At 37.6% G+C, this 27,543-nt stretch overlaps 1 protein-coding gene across 3 annotated transcripts in view; it reads right to left on the bottom strand.

Annotated features, from left to right (window-relative positions):
* The window catches only part of ABCA12 (ATP binding cassette subfamily A member 12), a 275,110-nt gene that overhangs the window by 165,130 nt on the left and 82,437 nt on the right, over nucleotides 1–27,543 (bottom strand). For 2 of the 3 annotated variants that reach the window (XM_058705961.1, XM_058705972.1), the window contains exon 1: nucleotides 10,649–11,040. The exons of the other annotated variant lie outside the window; for it this stretch is intronic. In XM_058705961.1, the coding sequence (XP_058561944.1) occupies nucleotides 10,649–10,717 (69 nt within the window). In that variant the 5' untranslated portion in view covers nucleotides 10,718–11,040. Of the gene's footprint in view, nucleotides 1–10,648; nucleotides 11,041–27,543 lie in introns of those variants that run through there. 3 annotated transcript variants of the gene reach the window in all.

Raw genomic sequence — 27,543 nt, 5'->3', positions numbered from 1 at the left:
CAGTTTTTAAAAGGTTCATTTTTTTCTAACATTTTAATTATCTCACATTTGCCTCTTTACCTCATTTGCGTTCCACCCCCTACCCTGTGTTCTTGACCTCCAAAGGCATATGCACCCTGAGTAGTTTAAAATTCCTTAGTGGGCTGTGGCATGTGTCTCTTTTTATTTCTCCAGGGCTTACTTTCCACTGATTTGTCCCATTCTGTTCTCTTTCTCTTCCCTTTCCCTTCCTGAACAATTCAGTGCCTAAAAATCCTTTTGGTGAGGCCAGGATGTCTAGTCCACACTAGTACTGAGGGCACCACCGTAACACAGTGAAGAAGGTGGATCCCTAGCAAGGTGTAGAGAAATGCACAGTGCAGCAGTCAGACCTGGGAGGTCAGAACCCAAGTAGCATAAGGAAGGTGTTTATTCAGGGCAAGAAACAGGTGATTAGTTTCACACAGGGAGGTTGACCAAAAAAGTAAATACATTACCCACAAGAGGGACCAGGTTTCTCATTATCGATCAAGGGAATTTTAACATGAAAAAAGAAAAAAAGAGAATGCTATAGTGTTGGGTTAAAATTAAAGAGTTAAAAATGCATAAAGAGACATAAAACAGAGCTACAAATGTGTGGGTATAACTTCTTTGGTTATTTTTTTCTGGTTTCACAAACTGTTTCTGCCTTATCATGTAGTTTCTCTGTCCCAGCCCTGGAAATATCCATTCTCCCAAGAAACCCTAGCTTCTTTTAGTAGGCATCTGAGAGCTAGGTGTACTCATTGCTATTAGAATATCACTGTTTTCATGCCTATAGACACAGTGATAGGTATACGATAGGTAGGTAGGTAGGTAGGTAGGTAGGTAAATCAATCGATCAATAAGATACACTGCTTAGAGAATGTTGAAAATGATGGAGACATCAATAGAACCAGCCTATCACAAATTCGAGCATGAAATTTGACCCATTGGCAACATTAAAAAAAACATTATGACAATAAAAGATTATATCTAACTGAATAAACTGGAATTCTGAGTCTATGTAGGTATAAATAAATACATAAGCAAACAAATAGATAAACTGAAAGTTTAATGAGGTATAGTCTCAAAAGAATTTCTCCACAAAATGGGACAAATTGACATCATACACCTCCTGATGTGAGGCAATGGTGCAAGAACACAGCATCACTTGTGTAGTATTCCTGTCAAAGATAAATAACCAGAGCCTAAAAATAAGGAAATAACAGATACTCTACAAAACAACTAGTCTTAAATGTTCAAAATGTGTCAGGGTCATGAATGTCAAGGAAAGACTAACAAACTGTTACAGACTGAGGGATTCCAGAGACATGAAAACTAGATTCAGAACGTGATTCTGAACTGGAATCTTTTGTTATAAAAGACATGGTTGGGACAACTGATGAAGCTTGAATTGTGTCCAAAAATTTGATGGTGATATTGGGTCATGAGGTGAATGTCCTTCTTTGTAAAACAGGCACACTGAAGTATCCAAGGTGATGGGGCATCACTCTCTACTGACTCTAGAAAGAAAATTATTTATACTATTTTTGCAACTTTTCTTTACATTTGAAATTTTTTCAATTCAAAAATTAGAAATTATTTTAAAAATAATTCTTTTTAAAAATCGAGAGGCTGGCACAAGAACAGACACTCAGATCAATGGAACAGAATAGAGAACCCAGAAATGGACCCACAAATGTATGGCCAACTAATCTTTGACAAAGCAGGAAAGAATATCCAACAGAATAAAGACAGTCTCTTCAGCAAATCGTGTTGGTAAGACTGGACAGCTACATGCAGAAGAATGAGCCTGGACCACTTTCTTACACCAGACACAAAAATAAATCCAAAATGGATGAAAGATCTCAATGTAAGACAGGAAGCCATCAAAATCCTCGAGGCAAAAACCTCTTTGATCTTGGCCACAGAAACTTGTAATTCAACACGTCTCCAGAGGCAAGGGAAACAAAAGCAAAAATGAACTACTGGGACCTCATCAAAATAAAAAGCTTCTGCACAGCGAAGGAAACAATCAGCAAAACTAAAAGGCAACTGACAGAATGGGAAAAGATATTTGCAAATGACATATCAGATAAAGGGTTAGTATCCAATATCTACACAGAACTTATCAAACTCAACACCCAAAAAACAAAGAATCCAGTGAAGAAATGGGCAAAAGACATGAATAGACACTTCTCCAAAGAAGGCATCCAGATGGCCAACCGACACATGAAACAATGCTCAACATCACTCATCATCAGGGAAATACAAATCAAAACCACAATGAGATACCACCTGACACCTGTCAGAATGGCTCACATTAACAACTCAGGCAACAACAGATGTTGGTGAGGATACGGAGAAAGAGGATCTCCTTTGCGTTGTTGGTGGCAATGCAAGCTAGTGCAGCCACCCCAGAAAACAGTATGGCGGTTCCTCAAAAAACTAAAAATAGAATCACCCTACGACCCAGCAATTGCACTACTAGGCATCTATCCACGGGATACAGGTGTGCTCTTTCGAAGGGACACATGCACCCCAATGTTTATAGCAGCACTATCAACAACAGCCAAAGTATGGAAAGAGCCCAAATGTCCATCAATGGATGAATGGATAAAGAAAATGTGGTATATATATATATATATATATATATATATATATATATATATATATACACACACACACACACACACACATAATGGAGTATTACTTGGCAATCAAAAAGAATGAAATCTTGCCATTTGCAACTACGGATGGACCTGGAGGGTATTATGCTAAGTGAAATCAGTCAGAGAAAGACAAAAGTCATATGAATTCACTCATATGAGGACTTTAAAAGACAAAACAGATGAACATAAGGGAAGGGAAACAAAAATAATATAAAAACAGGGAGGGGGACAAAACAGAAGAGACTCATAAATATGGAGAATAAACTGAGGGTTACTGGAGGGTTTGTGGGAGGGGGGATGGGCTAAATGGTTAAGGGACACTAAGGAATCTACTCCTGAAATCATTGTTGCACTATATGCTAATTTGGATGTAAATCTTGAAAAATAAAAAATTAAATTAAATAAATAAATAAAGACTGTATGTTTTTATATTTCTTGAGCAAGTACCCAGGAGTAGACTTGTTGGATTATATAGTAAATGTATGTTTACCTTGTAATAAATTACCAAATTGTTTTTCCAAAAAAAAAAAAAAATCGAGAGGCAATTTTTAAATGATAGCACAAGAGAAGAAATGAGAGTCAAGAAAAGAGATAAAAACAAACATATTTCATATCCAGGAATGCTATCCTAGGTGGTAAGGTTTAGGAAATTAATGGTGATGGCAGGATACATTTCAATGACCCTGAGGTCAGCAAAGTCATCTACTCAAAACTTCAAGTTTAAATCTTAAGAAGTTTCCAGAATTAACCAAATATTAGTTCACTCCAAAAATTTCATTTAGAGCTGATCTGTAGCACCTGTTAACTAATTTGCATTACCTAGTAACATTAGTCTCTGCATTTGCTAAGAACCATTGTTTCAAATCTTTGAAAACTTCTCAAATCTAATTTTTTGAAAAATCTGAGCAAAGCACATAATTTCAACGTTAGGTAATTCATATGGCATTACTTTGTCAGAACCTTTCATTCTAATTACTGCTAGTCCATCTGATTCTACTTGTATCCACCAGTTTTATTACTCTTAAAAATCACTTTCACTCAATGTAAATAAGAAAATAAGATACCAATGAATTTTAAATTATTAAGTGTTACCATATGTTTAAAATTTTGAGGACTTCTACTACTATTTGAATACCTTTAAATGGAGCATTCATGCTCTAGTCTTCATCCCAAATGTCACCATCCCTTACTGTCTTATGCTTGGCCACTCCACATAATCTTATTACTTGTCTTTCCTGTATAGACTTGCACTACAGTGGTTTGAAGTTCGTTATGTCCAAAATGAATGACACTGAATGTCAGCACAATTTCCAAACTGCAATGGGGATTCTTTTGCCTACCTCTGAAAAATCAATAAAAATAAAATGTTTCAGGGGCGCCTGGGTGGCGCAGTCGGTTAAGCGTCCGACTTCAGCCAGGTCACGATCTCGCGGTCCGTGAGTTCGAGCCCCGCATCAGGCTCTGGGCTGATGGCTCGGAGCCTGGAGCCTGTTTCCGATTCTGTGTCTCCCTCTCTCTCTGCCCCTCCCCCGTTCATGCTCTGTCTCTCTCTGTCCCAAAAATAAATAAAAAACATTTAAAAAAAAAAATAAAAAAAAAAAATAAATAAAATGTTTCAGATGAAGATTCTCTATTCTTGGTCATGGAATCATGGTCTTGGAGAGTCTTACATTCATAATACAATAAAAAATTATCAGGGCGCCTGGGTGGCTCAGTCGGTTAAGCTTCTGACTTCAGCTCAGGTCATGATCTCATGGTTTGTAGTTTGAGCTCCACGTCAGGCTCTGTGCTGACAGCTCAGAGCCTGGAGCCTGCTTCAGAGTCTGTGTCTCTTTCTCTGTCTGCCCTTCCTCCACTTGTGCTCTGTCTCTCTCTATCAAAAATAAATAAATGTAAACATTTTTTTTAAATAAAAAATAAAATAAATAAATAAATAAATAAAAGGAAGATAAGGCAAGGGGAGTAGAGTCTAAAACCTAAAAGATGAAAAAGGTTCAGACAGAAGAGAGGATATGTGTGTTGGATGGAATGTGAAAAAGAAGTGGGAGTCTTTCAAGCAGAGGAAACATATGGGTAGAGACCCACAGATGGGAAAGAGGGTGGAATATTCCAGGAAAAGAAATAAGTCCAGAATGACTGGTACATGAAAAGTTAGGGAAAACATCTTTGCCATATGGTTATCCAGCATCCACTTGAGTGCTTCTAGTGACTAGAAGTTCACTATTTCAAGAAACTTCATTATTGGACAACTCACATTGCCTCATGTGGTTTGTTTGTTTGTTTTTGCTCATATCAAGGCAATATCTTCATTCCCACATCTGACACTCATTCATCTTAGTTTGGCCTCTTCTTCCACATGAGAATTCTCCAAGTATTTGAAGAAAGACAAAGTCCCCTCTCCTCCTGGGTACCAATGCCAGTTCCCTCAACAATTCTCTGTTAAATATGATTTCAAAATATCCTCCCTGGGATAAATTCTTGGCAAGTGGTCTTATAATTAATATCAATTCAATATAGTATTCCAAATAAATAGTTAATAATATTTATTGGCTGCTTAGATTATGCAAGATACTATGTTAAACACTTAATGTGCATTATCTCATTTAACATAATCCCCCCATTTCCTCTTGCATATGGGAAATCAGAATCTTAAAGAGATTAAATAAGCCTTCATTCCTTAAGCCACTAAATGGTAGAGCTGGTGTCTGAACGCAGAGAGCCTGGGTTCTGCACCTGCAGAGTTAAGCATTAAGCTGTGTAGCCAAAGCACTATAGGATATATTACTAGTTCTCTTTGATCACAATACCATAATTTTTATCAGTTCAGTGTATAAGAGCATTGAAAATCATTTAAAGGTTTTCCTGTAACCTAAAACCATAACTTTTTTATTACAAACGTGCAAGTAAAAATTGCCCAACCTTCCATGTATAAAGTACACTGTTCCTTCCTTCCTTTTCCATTCTTTTACTTTTGCATTGTCCCAGGGATGACTGTTACTTGGTAACAAGAAGATTCCATGGTTCACATTCTGAAGTAAGAGGTTGGTATTTTAGATCTGGAATAAACCTTAGTTCCACCCCCAAAACAAGCAAATACAAGTGGCAAAGCTCTCAGTTAACTAGGCTTTCTGCTACTGGGCTTTTCTGCCATCTATGGAAATGACTCATCTAAAAACTGGGATCAAGTACATCTTCTGAAATTATCATACATTTTGGAGATTATCATACATTTTGGAGATTGGTAAATCTTCTATTATGCATATTAAAACAACAGTTTTTTTTATTGGACTTTAAGCTAATTTATTTCTATATTCCTCTCTTTTCTAAAACGTCTTTATCTCATTTGCTCTTCATTGACAGACTAAACTAACAAAATGGGCATGCCTGCTATATAACAGGCACCAATATAAACAGGTAGATCTAAATTTTCTTTGAACAATTAGAAGGGATTAAAGGAATAAATGATACAGACCCAGAAAAGGAAAAAGGGCCTAGAATATTTGGTCAGGTTGTTGCCTGAATTGTTCAGGACCTAGTTCATTTTAATCTGATTTATAACTAAATTTGAGATGACAGCTTAATCCTAAATTGCTTTAATCAAACAATTATTTTAATATACAGACCAACCTGCTCCAAAATTTTGAAGCGGGGACTTTCTCTTTCTCTAGACACTGTGAGGGGAGGTCATATGAGCAAGGTGAGGATTGGGAAGGAAGTGTGAAACTTGATCCAAAGTGTTAGAAATCAATCAAGTTGTGGGAATGTCTGTGACAGAAAAACTAGTTCTATCACCAACTGAGCTAAAGTGTGATCCACTAGCCAAACAGTTAGGTTAAAATAAACAGCTCAAAGTAATTCTCTTTCTTCCATACTAAGTCTGGAATTAGATTCCATTTCTGTAGAGATCTGAAATCATTCCTTGATATGGCTACTTAAAACTCCTCTTCTTAATGAAAGATAACTCTGATCTTGCACTATCTAATCTTTCATGCTGCAGCCTCTACTGTCCCAGGACTCAGTTTCCTATCATCAAGTAGCATCTCATTAGGTGAGCCTCCCTGTTGCTAACCATCTCCAGTGGAATCTTCATTTTTGCATTATTTCTAGAGTTAAATTACAAGCCCAGCAGGATAGCAACTGCATCTAATTGATTTTCTCTATTACCTAACATTTCCGTTGGTGCTTAGTGTATTTTTTTCATACTCCTTTAGCTTGCTTTTTCTTTTTTCTTCTTTTTTGGCCATATAATTGAGAATTGATGTAACCACTAATATTAAAAAAAAAAAAGAAGAACAACAATAGTATCTAAGGCCTCGTTACCAATTATGATTTCTTCATTGGTGGGCCGAACTCTGAGTAGGGATCAGAGCATGTTGGAAAAAGAAACTCAACTCAGTGACAGTAGAGACGCAGCAAGAGGTAGGGAAAGAATAGATCCATTTTGGGGGGAAATCTGACTTTGAGTCGTTAAACTTGCTGTGTGACCCTGGACAAGTCCCTTGAGCATTCTGGAGCCCTGTATAATTAAAGCAGTTAGATAATCCCAAATATTCCAGAATTTCACTAGTCGATTTTATTAAAAAGAGAGAAATATTTACTCTAAGGACAATTTTGACGGATATCATCTCCAAAATTAAAGATCTTGCCTTCCCTTTTTTTGTAGCCAAACTCAACAGTTAGCTTATCCCAATGTCCTTCTATTTCTTAGACTATATAGTTGTTTGAAATTCTTTTCTCACTATTCTAGAATATATCTTTATAATATATTTCCTAAGTAATCCCCACTCTAATATTTTTACTGTATATTTGTTTTTTTCCCCTTATATGTCATTTGTTTCTCCATTAATAGATTCCTAACTCCTTCCTTACAGACTATCCTTCCCACCATCTTGCTTTGCGATAGAATCTCTTGAAAACAAAGTGGAAGAGGATGTCTTGGTAGTGATTATTCTTTAACATTCACTAAAGACTATACATTTCCAGTGTCACACAGCTTTATTTCTATTGTCTATCATATTCAGAAAGATTACAATGAGAGAAATAAAAATGCTTGTATTTTAAATAAGTGCTTGATGGATTAAGTCCAGTCCCTACATAAAGACTATGTCCTCTATTCAAATTTATATACCTCTTTTTTTTCACATTCTCTTTTAATTTGTTTATATTTTCCCTTTTCACAATTTCTTTTTTCATTTCACCTCCTAGCTTTCCAACCTCTTGATTTTCTCATCCTTCCCTGTTAACACTACCACAGGTATATCCTTTCTACCTGTGTCCTCAAGTCTTCTTTCTAAGACAGGAGATAGGGCCGGCCCTAGCCAAACTATGAAGAAAGAAATGTAACTTTCTTTGCCCTCTCACTCTCTTTTTCGAATGGACTCTCCTCCTTTTGGCACCACCATTTTCTAAAGGTCTCTTGTGTCCCTCTAATTGGAGGTAATGGATTCAAGTAGGCCTTCTGTATTCCCCCAAATTAAGAATCATTTTTTTTTAACATTTATCTATTTTTGAGAGACAGAGAAAGACAGAGCCTGAGTGGGGGAGGGGCAGAAAGAGAGGGAGATACAGAATCTGAAGCAAGTTCCAGGCTCTGAGCTGTCAGCACAGAGCCCAACACGGGGCTCAAACTTGTGGACTGCGAGATCATGACCTGAGCTGAAGTCAGACACTCAACCGACTTAGCCACCCAGGTGCCCCATAACTATTTCTGATTTCATTTCCTGCAACCAACACTTAACTGTCCTGGGTCTCAAGGTAGACTTAATCCTCCGACGTCCCCAAATGAACTAATAGATCACATATTCTCTTTCCTTAAGCAAAAAATTATAATTACCAGGGGCTTTTAGGGATTTTTGACTGCACAGGAATAATACAAGGTATCATGGTGAAAATGTTTTAGCATGCCTGAATTCCATCTCCTTTAAATATGCCATATCCAGCAGAAATTGACTAAAATGGAGAGAAACTCTAAAGTAGAAAATTGATATACCAGCTACTTTACAGATAAGGAAAGAACTTATTAAAGTTTCTAAAGATAAAATTTCTCAATGAAAAAGAAGAAAGTATTCACCCGAGGGTTGGGTTTCTTTTCTTTCCTTTTTTTTTTTTTTTAATTTTTAGGTAAAATGGAGTTGTAAGGAAAATATACAACCTCAGCATTCAGTTTATCAGCAATAACAGATATAAGTTTTCAGTTCTTCTATGCTTTTATGTTTAACTATGGAGTTTCATCACTTAAAACTTTACTGTATATAAATTTCTTCTTCTCTCCCACAATCCCTTTTCCTAGATTTCCTTCCACCATTACTTTCAATGAAATATGACATACACATGACCCCAAATCCCTCTATCTTCTATTTGTTAAGGGTTTCACCATTTGTAAAGCACTTTGAAATATACTGGCACATTTGATCCTTACCACTCAGTGAGATAGATATAGTAGCCCCTAACCCTATTTGGCAAATAAGAAAACCAGCATTCACATAAATGGTGGTATGCTCCTTAAGTCATGCAGGTGCTGAAAAGCAGAACCAAGAACCCAACTCTCATCTTCTGACCACACCTACCTATCCAGACTCTTCCTGCTCAATTCCAAGTAGAACCTAGCATGGAATCATTATGGGAGGTTTTTCTTTTGTGTTGTTCTCAATTTTAAAAGAACACTAATGATTAAATTAAAAAAATACTGGGGTGCCTGGGTGGCTCAGTCGGTTGAGCATCTGACTTCAGCTCAGGTCATGATCTCACGGTTCGTGAGTTCGAGCCCTGCATCAGGCTCTGTGCTGACAGCTCTGAGCCTGGAGCCTGCTTCAGATTCTGTGTCTCCCTGTCTCTCTGCCCCTCCCCTGCTCATGCTCTGTCTCTCAAAAATAAATAAATTTTAAAAAATAAATAAATTAAAAATAAATAAATACATAATATTAACGATTTAAAATATGATGGCCAAACCCCACACTCATACAATCACATGATTTTAAATCTCATCCACCACATTCACAAAGGGGAGTGAACATTACTTCTCACTGTCAATACATACATCAGAACACTTAAGTAAGCAGTGTCAGGCCCTGCAAACAAGCCCAGAGTGAGATAAGGTACATAGATAAAATGTTGGTTTCTATGATGCACGTTATTTGCATAATATTCATATTATTCATATGGGGCTGGGAATTACCACTCTCAAATGAAATATATTGAGTGCCTTTTTAAATTTATCTGGTTTTCAAACATTCTTCTGAATATGTGTCAATTCATAGAAGCCAATTCCTTTCTCAATCTCCCTATACCCTGTCTGATGAGTATCTAATAGTTAGCTTTGTCATTTAAAAAGCAAACAAGAATGTAAGGGCACAAAAAAGATGTTGCAATAAACAGAGTAGACAGACTGTAGCCATAAAGTTAAGTGATTCAGTGATAGTTTTGAAGCATGGCACATAAATTGACTCTTGTTTGACATTTCTAGTAAATAATTTTTAGGTACTAAAATTTCTTAGGAGCTTTCTATACCGACAGCCTTCAAACTATTTCCTTTCTATATGTCACTTTTCAGCCAGGCTTTCCATGACTTTTGGTTTACAAATGCATTTCTCCTCCATGTATTATTCCTTTCATCTAATACCTTTCTTCATCTCATTTTTAACTAAATTTATTAAGAAAATTTCTGAAAGCATTTTGGCCTGAAACCTAGAATTCAGCATTAGTTCCAACTCAACCAGTAGCAAGGTGAATCCTTTTCTTTGCCCAGGGCATGTTCTGGTTTACCCTTCTAATTTACTGAAGTCAAAAGGCAGCTTTGGGGTATGTTTGGACCTGCCTCATTAGCTATAAGACAGATATAGGGATGATTCCTAAATATCTTATTCCTGCTTCAGAAAATGGCTTCAAATTCCTCTTTTACCTGTCAATAACATCACTAACATTTAGAATTGCCTGAAGCATTGCCCCCCAATGCCCGTCCCTACCCTTTTGCTACTCACCGGCTGCCTTTTGACACCTAGCCAGTTTTTCCAGACCAGGACCCGAAGCTGATGAAACTGGGAAGCCATCCTTCAAACACCAGGAACAAGAGAATTCCTCTCTTTTCCTCCGCCCCACAGAAGAATTGGTACCCTGTCCAACTTGCTGTGTCAATGGGTCAAAGCCTTTTCACGGCATAGCTTTCCTGAGGGCCTGGGTAAGAAACCCACAGTTCTTCTGCTGCTGGATTTTTCCTCTGGGTTAATCCTTGACCAAGGAGCACTCTGCAACCAACTCTTCCTCCGAAACAAGAACCCAGACCAGAACCTGTCAGTGGCTTTGCTTATTTTAAAATAACATCCAGTTACTGCCTGTTGCATGAAGTCTAGACTCAAGAGAGAATGAATATCATTCAGATAATGCCCCACTGTAAAAAAAAAAAAAAGCTGAACCCACACCTCCTACTCTCCATGATATTAACTGCTTATCCACACCTTCCAGAAGGTGTCACCTGCACTGGACACGTCATGAGGAATTAGGTGGGACCCTTGCCAGGCCAGTAAGACTTGTCCTACATTCTCTCTCCTTCTTTACTACATAGTGCCTGCTGTAGCAGAGGCAGTACACATAGCATTTTACAGACTCTGGGCCCAGTGACTCATAATATTTAAATTGCCATTAAGATGTTTTAACTCAATAAGGCCAGAGCTCAGCTGAAACACTCTGAACCTCTGTGCATAGAGAAAGTCTCAGTCTTTATCCTAAAGTTATGTTGAATGTTTTGATTTGGAGGGAAGTAACTAAGTTGGTTAGGTCTTCCCTTCTGTTACAACATACTAGGTTAAACAAAATGCAGAAAATAAAAGGAAGGCTGTAGGGAGCAAAAATGACATACAATAGATTCCCTCATTTTGGGGATGGGGATTCATGTGGCCCATTACAGGAAAGCCATGTTGTTTTAGGTTTTTACAATTAAAGAAGACACAGGTTGACCCAGGATATTTCTGAATATATGATATAGCAGAATTCTGAGTTCTAATGCACTTGAATATCCAAATCAGCTAAAGAAATCTATTGTAAATTAGGAGAAAAGAAAAAGGCTTTATGCTTGAATTATTCAAGGGTACTTTCTAATTAAGCAATTTTAATTGTGATTTCAGGACACATATGAAGAAGTCTGGAATAAAGATCTCCAGGAGAAACCTTGCTTAAACACCTTAATGACAACCTATTCCCTATGAAATTCAATGCCTCCACAATCTGACTCCAGCCAAGTTTTCAATAATCTACTATAAATGTTTGACTGCTTGCCAAATACTATAGATTACAGTATGCAAACATACCTCGGCTTTCTGGCCCTTGACTTGCTTACACTATCTCCTCTACCTGGGATACATTCCTCTCTCTCTCTAAGCTTCTACCTCTCAAAACCATCCTCAAGTAGACATCTTCCTTGATGCCTTTTGAGAAATACCCATAGGATATCCTCTCTCCTGCCTTTGAATCCAGCATAGTTCTTTGTTTATATTTCTCTCAAGGACCTTGTATTTATCTTTTCCACTAGACTATAAATTCTTTAAGACCACAGACTATTTTATATCAAAATACTTTAGACATGATTAATACTCAATAACTGCTACTGAATTTAATTGAATATTGAATAGACTATTTGAACCAAGGCTAGTGAAACTCTTCTTTGGTCCTCACACCTTTCTATGACTGATCCAGACTCTATTCGTCAGATCAGTAAAATCAATATTTAAGTTCTTCCTTCACACTGGGAGCAAATGCTGGTTCAGCTTCTGGGTCCCCATGCCAACTGTGCAATGTTGATGGCAGCCAGCCTGGGGCTGACTGGAGCCATGCTGGGACCTGCCCATTACCTCAACTTGGCTCTGTCCCTACTGAGATGAGTCTCTCTAAGCCTAATCCCCATAAGGCAGCCAGTCCTGAATATCTAGAATTTGGCTCTTTATTTATTTATTTTCCTGAACAAGGTTAAAGACAAGGTGTTCTTCAGACATTGAGTGCCTCTGGAATAATATTGTCTCCTCCTTCACCACTCCCGGGATTCAGTGTCCAAGATTCTTCTGGATTTCTCAAGCTTTGCAGATGATTTGAGGTCCTGCGCCCTGCCTTCTTTCTCTGCCATCTGTCATAGCCTACAACTCATTAATGGTTTGGTTCACAAATAGGGATTACTCAGCTGTGAAGTCAAGGTGGGATTTGGGGATGTGACTCTACATGTCAAGGGACATTACAGGCACAGAGTCACTTTATTCAGGCAGATTACTTCAACTTAAAAAGAACTGACTCACCACGTGACTGATGCAGGTAAGAGGTGAGATGAAAAGTATCAAATGGTTTCTCCTAGCAGCTGCTCATCATCTTCCCAGTGTAATCATGGAGTTGTTCTCTTGTTTGTTTAACTTTAGTTAAAGAGTCTCTCTCTCAGGCTGTTCTCTTGCCTGGACACCATCTACTACCTCTAATTTTCTGATGAAGATAACATATTTTATTACAACCCATGACTTCCCAGGAGATTTATCTCTTCAAAGTAATTTAAAAACTATGCATTAAGTGTTTAACATATGTAAGATATTTGTTTATACTGGAAGGCACACGATGTCATAACTCCAAATGTCACACACACTTACTTGGGGACTGAGGTATTCTTTCACAACACATAATTCAAAGTAGTGTAAGTTAGGATACATAGACCATGAGTTTTCCAAATTTTGCCCCACTCTGAACATCTATATGTTGGCATCTATATTGGCCATATCTGCTTCTACTATTTTCTTTAAGATTTTTGAATTTATTTTAAAATATAATTTTGAGAGTGGGAGGGAGGGGAGGGTGGGTGATGGGTATTGAGGAGGGCACCTTTTGGGATGAGCACTGGGTGTTGTATGGAAACCAATTTGACAATAAACTTCATATATTGAAAAAAAATAAAATAAAATATAATTTTGAAAACATCTTTTAAGATTTCATTGCAGAAAAGGCTTTACCTAACATTAATCTTGGAAGCTATAGTGTATGTAAATCAGGAATCATAATCTCTGATCAGAATAGAACTTAAAACAATTACTGGACCAACAAAAAGGAAATGGAAGAGAATGTGGAAGGAGATTAATGATAGCAAAATTTTGTTTTGCACAGAGAAAGATATAGCTTTGCGCCCTACTCCTGATTGTAGATTGAGGTGCTTGGCAGATATTTTAGGAGTTTGCCTTGAGGGAATAAAGAACAATTTAGCAACCAGAAATAAGTTGTACCCAGGACACATAGCTGCTGGAAAATGCTTTTAAAAAGCAAAAAGTAAACTACAAAGCAAATAAACAGAGGCAAATTATAACAATATAAAATCCATGAATGAATACATTTACTAGTAAGCTGTTGACAGATTTTATTCCTGCCATTGTACTGAGAGGTTAAATTACTCCATTTAACCAGACCAGGGTGATCTGTCCAACTACTCAGTGTTCCAGCGCTTCTGCCACAGGCCAGCAGACCCAGGTTGTCTTGAGCATGACTTTCAAGACTCAGACCATAATATCTGCCTCTGCTCCCTTTCTTTGCTGTTGGCGATTCTACTCCTTGGTGATTAACAGGTATATTCCTTTATCAAGCAAAGAGTCATAACATCCACCAGAACTTAGGTGCTATTTGTTTTTGTGTGCTCACTTCATCAACAGTAAAAACAAAACAACAAAAAAAAATAGCTTTATCATGGAACAGCTTGCACAAAAATTAGCTAATCCCAGGATTCCAGCATTCTGTTTTCCTAAGCTCTAGTAAGTTTTAGAGAACAGTTCACCTAGTCCAAATTTGACTGAGCCATGCACAGAATTAGTTTTGAGCATGTATGGTTATCCTCCTAAGGTTCGTCTCATCTGGGATCACCTCCAGAGTCACTTCGCCTACTGAACCTGGTTAGAATAATGGCTCTGCCAAAGCTGCACAATCATGTAATTGACAGGCACCGTAAGCATTGAAGTGACAGCTCTTGGCAGTCAATCATCATGGAGCACACTCCAGGACCAGGGCAAGAAGGAGTGGGTCCAGCCATGAATAGTACACTGATATGGCTGAAACACATTGATTTGTTTTGATAGTATTAAAGATCTAGAGGTGCCTGGGTGGCTCAGTCGGTTGAGTGTCTGACTTTGGCTCAGGTCATGATCTCACGGTTTGTGAGTTCAAGTCCCGTGTCAGGCTCTGTGCTGACAGCTCAGAGCCTGGAGCCTGCTTCAGATTCTGTGCCTCGCTCTCTCTCTGCCCCTCCCCTGCTCATGCTCTTTCTCTGTCTCAAAAATAAATAAAAAGTTAAAAAAATTTAAAAAAATAGTATTAAACATCTACATTAATAATAATAATAATAAATACTAGACTACAAAGCATATATCTATTTAGCTCATCACTGTATAATAGAAATTTAACATAGATCTTGGCCTATAGTCAGTGGTCAATTAATGCTTGTTGAATAACTGAGTAGCAAACATTTGTTAAGCACCTACTGAATCATCATAGGAGGCCTACCATACAGAAAGTGGCATTATCCCCATTTATAGAGGAAGAAAGTGACATTCAGAGAGGTGATATAACTTACCTAAATTCACCCTGATAGAAGTGGGGATGGTGGGAACAGCATTGTTGGGGGGGGGCAGGAATCTCAAACCCTACATCAATATGTTTCATCTCTGTGTCATGCTGCCTCCAATACCGTGTACTGCACTGTGTCAGAGGAGCTCAGAAGGAAAGAAAAGAACTTCAGAGCTTTCCCTGGTTTTCTAGGGGCCTATAAATCACTTGTAGAGATTTACTGAAAATGAAAAATTATTGCCAAAATCAGTGCACAAAGAATTATTGCACCAGGAAGTCAGGAAAAGAAAGTCTGCTCTTTTTAGACTTCTTGGTAGAGCAGCAAAGAAGTTCCCAGTGTGGCCCTTGCCAGCTTCATTAGATGTGTCTCCCCCACTCCCAGTCACCCCTGCTGCCATCTGCTGTAATGTCTTGGACAAGGACTATTCACTTTCAGGCTTTGGTCATGCTTCTAACCTCTACCCAAAATGAAATTGTACTCACTCTTCAACAACTGACTCAAGTGTTGCTTCCTCATCGAAGCCTTTCCCAGCCCTTCTATTCACCACCCCCACTCCAGGCTGAATTAATCACCCTTCATTTGTGTTACTATAGACCTTGGTTCATTAACTCCTTATTAGTCTCGGTCATAGTCAGTCTTTCTCCTCATCTACACTCTGAGTCCCTCAAGGACAGAAACACTGAGTTGGGTATTAAGTCTATATCCCTGGAGAATAGTGAGAACTCTGACTGCACTAGACCTAAGACTGGTTTGAAGATGTAGGAGATAAAGTTTGAAGAGTGAGGGACCTTAATGCTAATGAACAGAGGATGCCATATTGAGGATTTGGAATGGGAAGTTCCTGGCAACTCTTCTAAGGAGACAGAGGGAGATTAAACTGATACTGTGGGAAGATGAAAATGTTAGCGGTTGACACTTGAATCCTCTATTCTGAATGGGAAACAAATGTGGTATTAATGATGCAGTGAAAGAACTTAGGAATTTTAATGGCAACCAGATCCATTTTTTCAGTTCTTCACCTCCAAACTGGTTTTTGTCCATCACATCAGAGATAACTCACTTTTCCCACCCCTTTTACTTTAAGGTCCTGTGGGATGGGGGTTCCTGCCTGGCTCAGTTGGTAGAGCAAATAACTCTTTTTTGTGAGGATGATTTAAAAAAAAAAAAGAGAGAGACAGAGTGTGAGCAGGGGAGGGGCAGAGACAGAGGGAGACACAGAATCCAAAGCAGCCTCCAGGCTCTGAGCTGCCAGCACAGAGCCCGACGCGGGGCTTGAACCCACGAACTGTGAGATCATGACCTGAGTCAAAGTTGGACACTTAACCGACTGAACCACCAGGCACCCCATGTAACTCTTGACCTCAGGGTTGTGAGTTCAAGCCCCACGTGAGTTCAAGCACAGGGCTTACTTTAAAAAGGAAAAAAAAAAAAGATGCTGTGGGATGCTCATCACATACAGGATCTAATCTTTATAATAAGGATTTAGATATATTTGTTTTGTGTTTGAGTGATTCTTCCTAGGAAGAAGATTAGTGTATGAACTTCTAAATGATTTTAGAATCTCTGCTTTATAGATAAGGAAGCATAAGTCAAGTAGCTTTCCTAGGTCACACAGCTAATGAGTGTCAGAACAGTGACTTGAACTCAGGCTTCTGTGTCTGCAAAGCCTGTTCTTCAATAGACTCTCATAAAGCAAGCATGGCAAGTGTGTGCATTTTAACCCAGGTAGAAATGCGCAATGAGTTGGGAAATTGAAGCTAACTCATGGCAAAAAATAACAGCATCCTTCCTTTATGAGTAGGGTGGGACTCCGTCAGAGGCTTAAGATAATGAGGCACCGATTGCTAATACCTCATTACCTAAGATCCACCTTACCTGTGATGTAAGGTGGTGATAGTGCTATGCAGCAGGTAGGTGTGAGGAAGGTATCAGATTCAGGATTTTCAGGTGCTTATCAGCACTGAGACACTCCAATGATGATGTGGATGGAAGAACTGTGTCAAGAAGCAACTGGTAAATCCTGATCTACAAAACATTTCAAGGGGGCTGACAATGAGAGTCACTCACTCCATGCTAAGTTATAAGGCAGCTTCTCTCTCCAAGATGGTACAATGATACAGAATGCCCCATCACAAATAACATGGTCTTGTCAGGAGAGCCAATTTGATAAACTGATTATCTTGTTTACTATTGAGCCATGTGACTCTGGGAATTTCAGGGTGATTTATAATCTTACAAAGAATTACTCACCCACTCACACAGGATGAGTAATAATTTGCTTGGTTAGACTGGTAAAGTATGTTGAATTAATTAATTTTACTACACGTGTTGCTATAATCTTGCAGGGATAAGAAATCAGAAATTGTTGGGGCGCCTGGGTGGCGCAGTCGGTTAAGCGTCCGACTTCAGCCAGGTCACGATCTCGCGGTCCGTGAGTTCGAGCCCCGCGTCAGGCTCTGGGCTGATGGCTCGGAGCCTGGAGCCTGTTTCCGATTCTGTGTCTCCCTCTCTCTCTGCCCCTCCCCCGTTCATGCCCTGTCTCTCTCTGTCCCAAAAATAAATAAAAAAAAAAAAAAAAAAAAAAAAGAAATTGTTGGTCCTTTTTGGGTCAACCTATTAAAACTTAAGGAAAAATCTGAGGTAGAGTATTAAGAGAAATCAGTCCTCTCTTTGAAGAGGAAGTTTTAATCAATTCTCCACTTTAGAGGAAAAAGTGAACCTGAAAAATACTACTGTTTTCTTCTTCTTCACAACTTACGTCTTTCTCCCCTCCTAAAACCTAAAGCAGCTTATAAGACAAATATATGTTTTTATCTAGTATCACTTATTTCTTTACTGCAACAAACCAATTTCAGCATGTGTTTTAGTCTTTGGTGACTTAGCTGTTCCCTGAGAAATTTATAAAAGAATATTACAAATAATAAAGGTTTTTATATTCATGTTGCAGTATGCATTCTCTTGAATACAACAGAAACTATGTTAGAAATTTAGATTTTTCTTGAATAAGCCAGAATAGTATCATTCCTAGAATTTTAAAATTCTAAACCTTTGGTATAGGGAAAAACAAATCACCCAGTTATCTGTCCTCTCAATCTTGAGCAACACACAATTTTTCTATATATTCTCTATGTGTGTCACTTCTAAATTCATTTGAAAGAATGGGGCTGGGGAACAAGGGACTGGTCAATGACTTCATTTCAAATCAACAGTAAAATATTTTAGGTCAAAATTCTGATGATTCAAATACCAACTGACCAGAGTACAAAGAATGAAGGTCTTTGTTTCTGTGTCCCTTTATACACCTTCCTTTAATAGCATTTTCCTTTCATCGACCTTCACAAGCAATATTTAGTTTGACATTTTTTTAATGTTTATCTTTTATTTGTTTTTTTTTTTTTTTTTTGAAAGAAAAAGAGGGAGAGAGAGTGTGTGTGCATGTGCGAGAGCAGGGGAGTGGCAGAGGGAGAAGGTGAGAGAATCTTAAGTAGGCTCACAACCGTGAGATCATGACGTGAACCAAAACCAGGAATCAGACCCTTAACTAAATGGGCCACCCAGACACCCTGATAGTATGACTTTGAACAAAAGAATATGTTTTTTTAAATAGGATGGAATAAATTAAAAAATCAATACTCAATATCCATTTTACATGTGTTTATGGAGCAAAAATATATGCCTATATATATGCTTTTTTTACAAACATGTAGCTACAGATATAAAGCATATGCATAAGTATGTAAAGAACCATTCACAAAAATTCAGCCTTTATATGAGCATACATGGATTGTAAATGTGAAGAAAATGGTATATAATAAAAATGAAACATCTGGCCCTCCAGATATGCATTTTAATGAGTGCTTTAATGATAGCATGTGACAAATGGGGCATATGGCCATATCAGTAAAGTCTTGCTACAGAGAACTGGACAGATCTTTTGAAACAAATTTTGTAGCATATAGATACATTCATAGTATTTTTCTAAACACACAAATTTAAAACCATTTTATTTGATTTTTTTAAATGTTTATTTATTTATTTTGAGAGAGAGAGAGTGCAGGCATGCAGGGGAGGGGCAGAGAGAGAGGGAGAGAGAGAATCCCAAGCAGGCTCTGCGCTGTCAGCACAGAGCCCAATGCAAGGCTCGAACTCACAAAACATGAGATCATGACCTGAGCCAAAATCAAGAGTCTGATGATTAACCAACTAAGCCACCCAGGTGCCCCTAAAACCATTTCAAATTAAGTAACTGCACATTCACTAATTGTTTTATGAAGTTCATACACTAATCTTCTTCCTGGGAGGAATCACTCAAATGAAACACAAAACAAATATATCAAATAAGAATGTGACTGACTGCAACAAAGCTAATCTTGCTCATTCTGCTCCTACTCAGGCTTTCTCTCTGTATCATGGAATTGTTTTGAAAACTGGTTGTGATCTAGACATAAGCTATAATAAAGAAGAAATTTGTTCAAAACTCTCCGAGAGGCTTGCACAAACTTTCCCACCACTAAAGCTCTTATGGGAAACATAATCCCATTCTCACCTACAGCTTGACCCTCAAATCTTCAACCTTCTTTCAATAAAGAAAGTTCATTGCTTAGAGCAAACAACAAGCATTTTGTGTAGCACAAGGAGGCTATGAAATGGAGTTCTGTTGATGTACTGGTTCTGCAGATTCAGGAGGTCACTGGCAAGATGCCATTTTGATATACCAACTTCATTCCCTAAACTAGGGGCTGTGTGAGAAATGTCAAATCATGCTGGAAGAGAAGGCACTGACTTACTGCAAGGGGAGGGAACATGACAAGAGCTGATTTAAGGAAGACTTGTTTTGACTAACAGGGATGCAGAATGTTTTGGGGGGAAGAGCAGAGGGAATCTAGTGAGAGGATGACTGTTGAGGCCATTCTGCCACTTCCCCATGAGATCAATTTCTGAGGCTCAAATGTTCTACTTAGAAAGTGGGGTAATAGTCCACAGATTTATTGGGGAATTAAAGGACCAAACAAATGTAAATAACCTAGATGTTAGCTAAGGCCTCTCTGCCCCCCAGATCCTATACCTACACATGTGGCTTGAGTTAACACTCCATACGACCCAGAAGAAACTTCAGCTCATTAATGGTGTCTATAGGAAAACGAAACAAAAATGCATACCAAGTATTTGGTGACTTTAGTGCCCTTATTTTTATCCTTAGTGGGGCCACAAGTTGTAGAATATGTGAACCCTCAATCTCACTGACTTTTCCTCTTTTCTCTCACCTTCCCATCTCCTTATTCTCTTCACTCCATTACTCTTTCTCCCATCCTGGGACCATGAAATTTCTCTCCTTCATGAGTAATTCTGCCTCCTTCTCTAGAGCTTAGGTACCTCCTGACTCTAGAGAGATGCATTTACCCCAAAGCTTATCAGTCACTGGAATAAGGGCTATACTCTCTCCATAAGAATCTCTGGTAGCAGCTCCCAAAGGAGTAAAATTTCACCGACTCCTTACAGTTAATTACTATTATTGCTGGCTAAAATAAAGCTTGATCACTTGGAACCTCCAGAACAATGACAAGCAGGGAAGATAATGAGATTAATTTCACAGCAATTATTTCACACTCAAAGCAATGTTCAGTTACATATCAGAGCCTATGAAATACTGTCACTTTCTATTTTTCCTATACCCAAAGAAGTCTGAGTAGAAGTGCAGACCCCTCTGTCATCTGTGACATGCTCTCAGGACCTTAGGCATTCTTTCTGAAGATTTCACATTTTGGGGCTTTCACGTTTATGATACTCTGAAAAATTAAAGTAAGTCTCCTCTGCTTCATCTAGATGGAATGCCTTATGAACAATGACGTGGGGTAATAGTCAAGTGATCAAGTGTCAAGTGATCTGTGATAGAAATGTTCAACCTTTTAGTGAACTGATAAACTTATCTACGTCCTCTCCTAATATGAAAATAACAATTGTTACATATCTACTATTGTAACTCAAACTTGAAAGAACTGTTAAATCTCTTTACAAGTTATAAAAGTAATACTTTCCTATAGCAATATTTTGTAGCTATAATTTTTCAGATTTTTATGTATATTTCTATGTACATTTAAATTTTTATTTGACATTAACATGACATGGTGAAGCAAATACTATAATTGTAGTGGGTCAGCGAGGAAAAAAAGAGGTAGATTTAGTACAGAAATTATACATTCACAGTAGTATCAAACAAATGCATACGCATGTTTTAGGAAACCTTACAATTTCAGCAGAAGGAAACCAACACTAAATGACTTGTTCATGGCATTTAAAAAACTATTTAAACATAAATTGAAATTGAAACATAAATTGAAATTGAAGTTTATACTTCAAATTCAGAGAAGATTGGTCTTTGTAAGGTTCTGGGTAAATATAAAAGTCTGAAGTAGCAAAGTAATTAATGCCATTATACATGACTTACATGAATATGCATTTCCTACATTTAGAATACACGTACTATAGTGACTCTTCCTTGTAGGTTAGAACAATCCATTTAAGTATCCAAAAATATGAGGTAACCATGCACAATGAACCCCTATGATTAAAGGGATGGACAAAAATGAGATCATGAGCAACAAGGAGAAATGCTGGGAACAAACACTTTGGGTCCTGAGGTAGTCTAGACATGTTACTTGGCTAGGCTAAGTCCCCAGTTATCTAACCAAAAACTAATCTAGGTGTTGCTGGAAGGTATTTCATAAATGTGATTAAAGTCCATAATCAGCTCACTTTAAGCAAAAGACATTACCCTAGATAATCTGGGTGAGCCTCGTGCAATGGTTGAAAGGTTCTAAGAATGAGACTGAGGCTATCCTGATAAGAGATTCAATCTGTGGATAGCACTTCAGTCTAGAGATCCAGCCTGCCCTTCCTGCCATCCTGAGCTACAGATTTCAGACTCACCCAGCCACCCCTCATAATTACATAAGCCAGCTCCTTGCAATAAACCTCTTAATATAGATCTCCTGATGGCTCTCTTCTCTGGTAGAACCAACTGATACAGGATCTTAATAACCTAAAGACATGTAGATGTTCAGCAATTATAAGGGATTGATATCAAATAAAAATTTAAATACAGCATAACTTTGTAGGTTTTTGAAAACTAACCTCTCAATTTTTAAAACTTTTGCTTTCAATATATATATTTTTAAGTGCTATCTACTTCTTATGAAGGAACATTGTAGATCATAAAACTGGGAAAGTTTCAAATAATTGCTATAAACATCACTGGATAAACAATAAGGACATTGCAGTGTAGGGAGACTTTAATTCCAGATCAAATGGTCCTGGCAAATGGCTATTAGCGGTAGGAACCGCATGATGCTCCAAACCATCAGAGAGAACTATATCAGGGGTAACATGTCCAAAGAACAAACAAATCTGTCACTCTAGTAGAGACAAATGAGGATCCACAATGAATGTGGATTTGTGAGCCTCTCATTTCACAAACCTCACTGTCACCTTGGCTTCTGATACATCCAGATCATGCAACGAGCTCTGAATTAACCTCATCACCATCCTGAAGAGAATCACAAAAGTGAGAAGTAATACCAAAGACTGAGGCTTTGTCCTAAACACACTGGGTCACCATAAACAGGCTATGTAAATTGGAAAAGACTGTTACTGTGTATTACCAGATTTGTAGAATTGTTTTTAACCTTGTGGTTGTACATAAAAGTGTTCTGGGCTCTTTTACTGAAAGAACTAGAATTAAAGTACTTGTGGAGGCAAATGATTCACCAAACCTGCTCCCCAACTAGTGTCTAGGAATATAGTTAGAGGTTTTTTGTTTAGTTGTTTTATAACTATGAGAAGTAGGAGAAATTTTATTTGAGGATGAGTTATAATAGAAAGATAATAGAAGGGAACACATGGCATTTGTTCCTTTTCAAATAATCTGGACTAAATTTTAATCATTGAGGTTTATATGGTTGAGACCCAAATCATTGAGGTTTATACGGTTGAGATGGAAATGTTCACAAAAGATCTTGTGAAATTCTGAATACAAGCAGAATTTCTTTGGTACCCAAGTGATAAAATGTAGCACAAAATTTTTTAAAAAATAAGACTGGTCTTCCTGCTAACGTTTTGGAGCCATTTATAATTAAATGGCTCTAAATCATATAATTAAATGGCTCTAAACTAAGGCTCTAAACCCCCTTCAGACATCCAACCTTCTGGCATAGAGCAAAACTTGAGGGGAGGAAAAGGCAAAGGGGATTCCAAGCAATCCAGACTGACCCCCTAAGACAGCTGTGGTTCTGTAAGAGTCAGCACCAGTTCTTCAGTGAGGAGGAAATGGAGCTTATATTAGAATTCATCAAGACCTGTTGTTGTGGAACTGTCCTGAAATGAACAAAATCTGCCCTATGGCCTCAGCCGTTGGAAGGTGAGGAGTCAAATACTTAAGCAAATGCCATTTCAGACATCCCTGATCCTCTACGTGACCGATAACTATGTCCTCGTGAATGCTACCATTATACCTAGTCAGAATTTCAGGGTCAGTAACATGAATAAGACATGTTTGGATTTATTAATATCTTACTTGTTCTTTTCAAATATTGGTAAAAATATCTAGATATAATTTGGAATTAAAATTTGTTTACAGATTTGCCATACTGAAAGTCTATATCAATTGACATATAAATTATATTTATGATAGCAATATTAAAACATTGCTACAATGGTGTGCTTTCAGAGCTGTTGATTCAATATACAAAAAACTTATTAAGAACCGTGAAATTGTTAAGGAATTAAGAAAGTTAATTGATCGTTAATATGAATGCTAAGAGAGAATGCACCAGCTTGCTACTTTTACAGATACTAGTGTAGTAACAAGTCTCCAAGATGGCACCCAGTGATCCTCACCTCTTCATGTCCTGGTATTCACACCCTTTTGTAGTACCTTCCCATAATGAATAAAACTGAGCTTTATAAATAATAATCACATAGTGTGATTTCTAGGGCTATGCCAAAGTAGACATGAAGACTGCTACCTTCTCTCTCGAGTCACCTGCTTTGGAGAAACCAGCCACCATGTCATGAAGACACTTAAACAGACTGTGAAGAAGCACATGTAGGGAGAAATGAGGCTTCTAGCCAACAACCAGCACCAGTCTGCCACTCATTTGCATGAGCCAACTTAAGCAGATCTTCCAGACCCCAGCTAAGGTTTCGAATGACTGCATTCCTGACCAACACCTGGACTGCAACATCAAGAAAGACCCTGACCCAGAACATCTAAGATAAGATACTTGAAGTCTCTCACCCACAGAGACTAAGTATTATAAATGTTTATTGTTGTAAACCACTAAGTTTGGGGGCAACTTCTGAAGCAGCAATACATAACTATTACAAATATAATACTTCTTAACCTAATAATTTTTAAATTAATAATACAAAACAGAGTAATAGAGATTATACCATATTTCTAACCATTGTAGAATTGCCTTAATGTACTAGTATTCACTGCAATAAATAACTTATAAGAATGATGCTTAACTGTTAGTTATTTAATTACATTTAGGCCTTGAATGTTTCAAGAAAAGGGCTTAGTTTGGAATCTTCATGTTCTGAGAGGAAGAACTGCAAACAAAACGGCAACTTTGCATCTTCAGAATTTCAGCAGAAGAAAAACATCCGAAAATGTGTATAAAACATGCATGATAAGGGGTGCCTGGGTGGTTCAGTCGGTTAAGTGTCAGATTCTTGATTTCGGCTCAAGTCATGATCTCATGGTTCGCGGGATGGAGCCCCATGCTGGGGTCTGTGCTGGTGGCACAGAGCCTGCCAGGGATTCTCTCTTCCTTTCTCTCTGTCCCTCCCCTGCTTGTGCTCTCTCTCCCCAAATAAATAAATAAACATTAAAAAAAGCATGCATGATAAATGATCTTTGATCCAGTCATAATGAAAATGATCAATAAAGAAATATAATATATATTAAAGAGAAATGAAGTACCCCAAACACATTTTATTCTCATTAATCACACTGGTCATACTGCAAAACACCAGGCTTCACTAAGATTTAAAAAAACAAAAACCATTTTTTTTATAGTTCCAAGTCTAAAAAAATGTTAAAATGCTAACTATAAATAACTTTTGAGATTTAACAAGATATGAATCCTAGGTACAAAATTCCTTCTAGGAAACATGTTGCTGAACATCTTTTTCCTGAATTATATCATATCGTATCATATTAGATACATTATGCTACGTTATAATTATGTTAATTTTATAAATACTATATGAATGAAATTGTTAATGGTATTATTGAATATGCTGCGTGTATATGTATACTCAGAAACATGCATACAACCAATATGTAATCATGGAACAGAATAATATAGCAAAATTACTAGCCATAAAGAGAAAGACAATGGCCCCTTTCATCATTTTTCTACCACAAATAATCTATATGACATACAAGAAATCTGAGAATGTTCTTATATACGGTATTCTAGCAAAAAGAATACACAATTGGGTATTATGTGTTATCAGTCAGCTTGAACAACAATAAAAGCCTCCAAATAGTACTTTGCAGATAATAATACCCACATAGGGGTACCTGGGTGGCTCACTCGGTTAAGTGGCTCTTGGTTTTGGCTTAGGTCATGGCTTCACAGTTAGTGAGTTTGAGCCCCATTTCCAGCTCTGCACTGACAATGCAGAACCTCCTTGGGATTCTCTCGCTCACTCTCTCCCTCTGCCCCTCTGCTCATGCACTCTCTCCTTCTCTCAAAATAAATAAGAATTTAAATAATAATAATAATACCCACATGACAAGACTTACTAACCACCAGTAGTTGTCTGCAAAGAAAGTACTCTGACAACCAGAACCTACTGAAGAATGCTAACTTTAGACCACTAATATCTTTCACATGGCACCTGCTCTCTAGGAAAAATGCTGAAATTGGTTTGTATGCAAGGAAAACTGAGATACAGATGGAAATCGAGAGAATATTGTTATCTTTAAAGGCTTCTTTACCACAAAGTTACTATTTTGGAAGAGATACTGTGAGACTACACAAATATTCTGTTCCTCCTTAAACTGCCACCCACTAATTATAGCATCCATTGGCGGATTCTGCCTGTAGCAATTATTACTGTGATGTTATAATAGTGATGTTCTATTTCCTACCTTCTTTCATCACTTATTAAATAAAATTCTCCTGTTAAGAAGAGTTGTTCCTTGGGGCGCCTGGGTGGCTCAGTTGGTTGAGTGACTGACTTCGGCTCAGGTGATGATCTCATGGTCTGTGAGTTCGAGCCCCATGTCGGGCTCTGTGCTGACACCTCAAAGCCTGGAACTTGCTTGGGATTCTGTGTGTGTGTATGTGTCTCTCTCTCTCTCTGCCCCTCTCCTGATCATGCTCTGTCTGTCTCTCTCTCTCTAAGAATAAACATTAAAAAAAAAAAAGAGCTCTTCCTTGTATACCATTTATACAGTTATTCAAGTATTTATATCAATATGGACTTGTGGATATTTATTTTATTCTTGGTTTAACTTCAATTATGCTTAACTAATTTTCCGTGGGTTTTATAAAGTCCAGAGTTAAAGGTACCTGGACTGGGAAGACCTAACATGATTGTTTCAGTCAAAATTCTGAATCCAGTATAGCCCCAACCATGTGACAGAATTCTTTACAGAATTCTGTTTTAACATGTATGTTTCCTTGTACATTCTATACTAGATTTGCTTGTAGATGCTCAATAAATGTCAAATAAATTAGTAGTTGCTTAAGACTGAGTACTCACTAAAACCTACAGGTATGATAGGTAATAATGTTGAATAAAGATTATGTCTCTGCCTTATAGACATTATGGGGTTTACATTTTCACAAGCCTTCATTCCATCATGAGTACATATGATCAAAGAGCATGGATTTTCTTTCCAGAACACAGTTTTAACACCATGGTTGTATCATGCATCAAAATATTAATCTTAAGCCCTTGGTTAAAGCAGAGTCTGATAGGTTTCTGAACTGTAAAGTTATTAACTAATTTGAGAGAGATACTTTAAGACTATGTTACTATCCTGTTCCTCTTTAAACATTTATTTACTAATTTTACCCACTAAATTCACTCATCCAGACCGCTACTTAGCTCATTACGGAATCTAAAGAATTCAAAATACTTTGACTACATAATGGTAAAATTAGAAATCTCTTCAGGAAAATATATTAGCCTGACATGGTATAGAGGTTTAAGTAAAAACAAACAAAAAAAAACAAAAAACAAAAAAAAAGCCTCAAAGAAGTGTAAGGCTTTTCTCTGTTACTTGGA

Source organism: Neofelis nebulosa, chromosome 2, assembly GCF_028018385.1.
Source record: "Neofelis nebulosa isolate mNeoNeb1 chromosome 2, mNeoNeb1.pri, whole genome shotgun sequence".
Lineage (NCBI taxonomy): Eukaryota > Metazoa > Chordata > Mammalia > Carnivora > Felidae > Neofelis > Neofelis nebulosa.
Note: the sequence above shows the minus strand (reverse complement) of the source record. Positions and strands in the feature narration are given on the sequence as shown.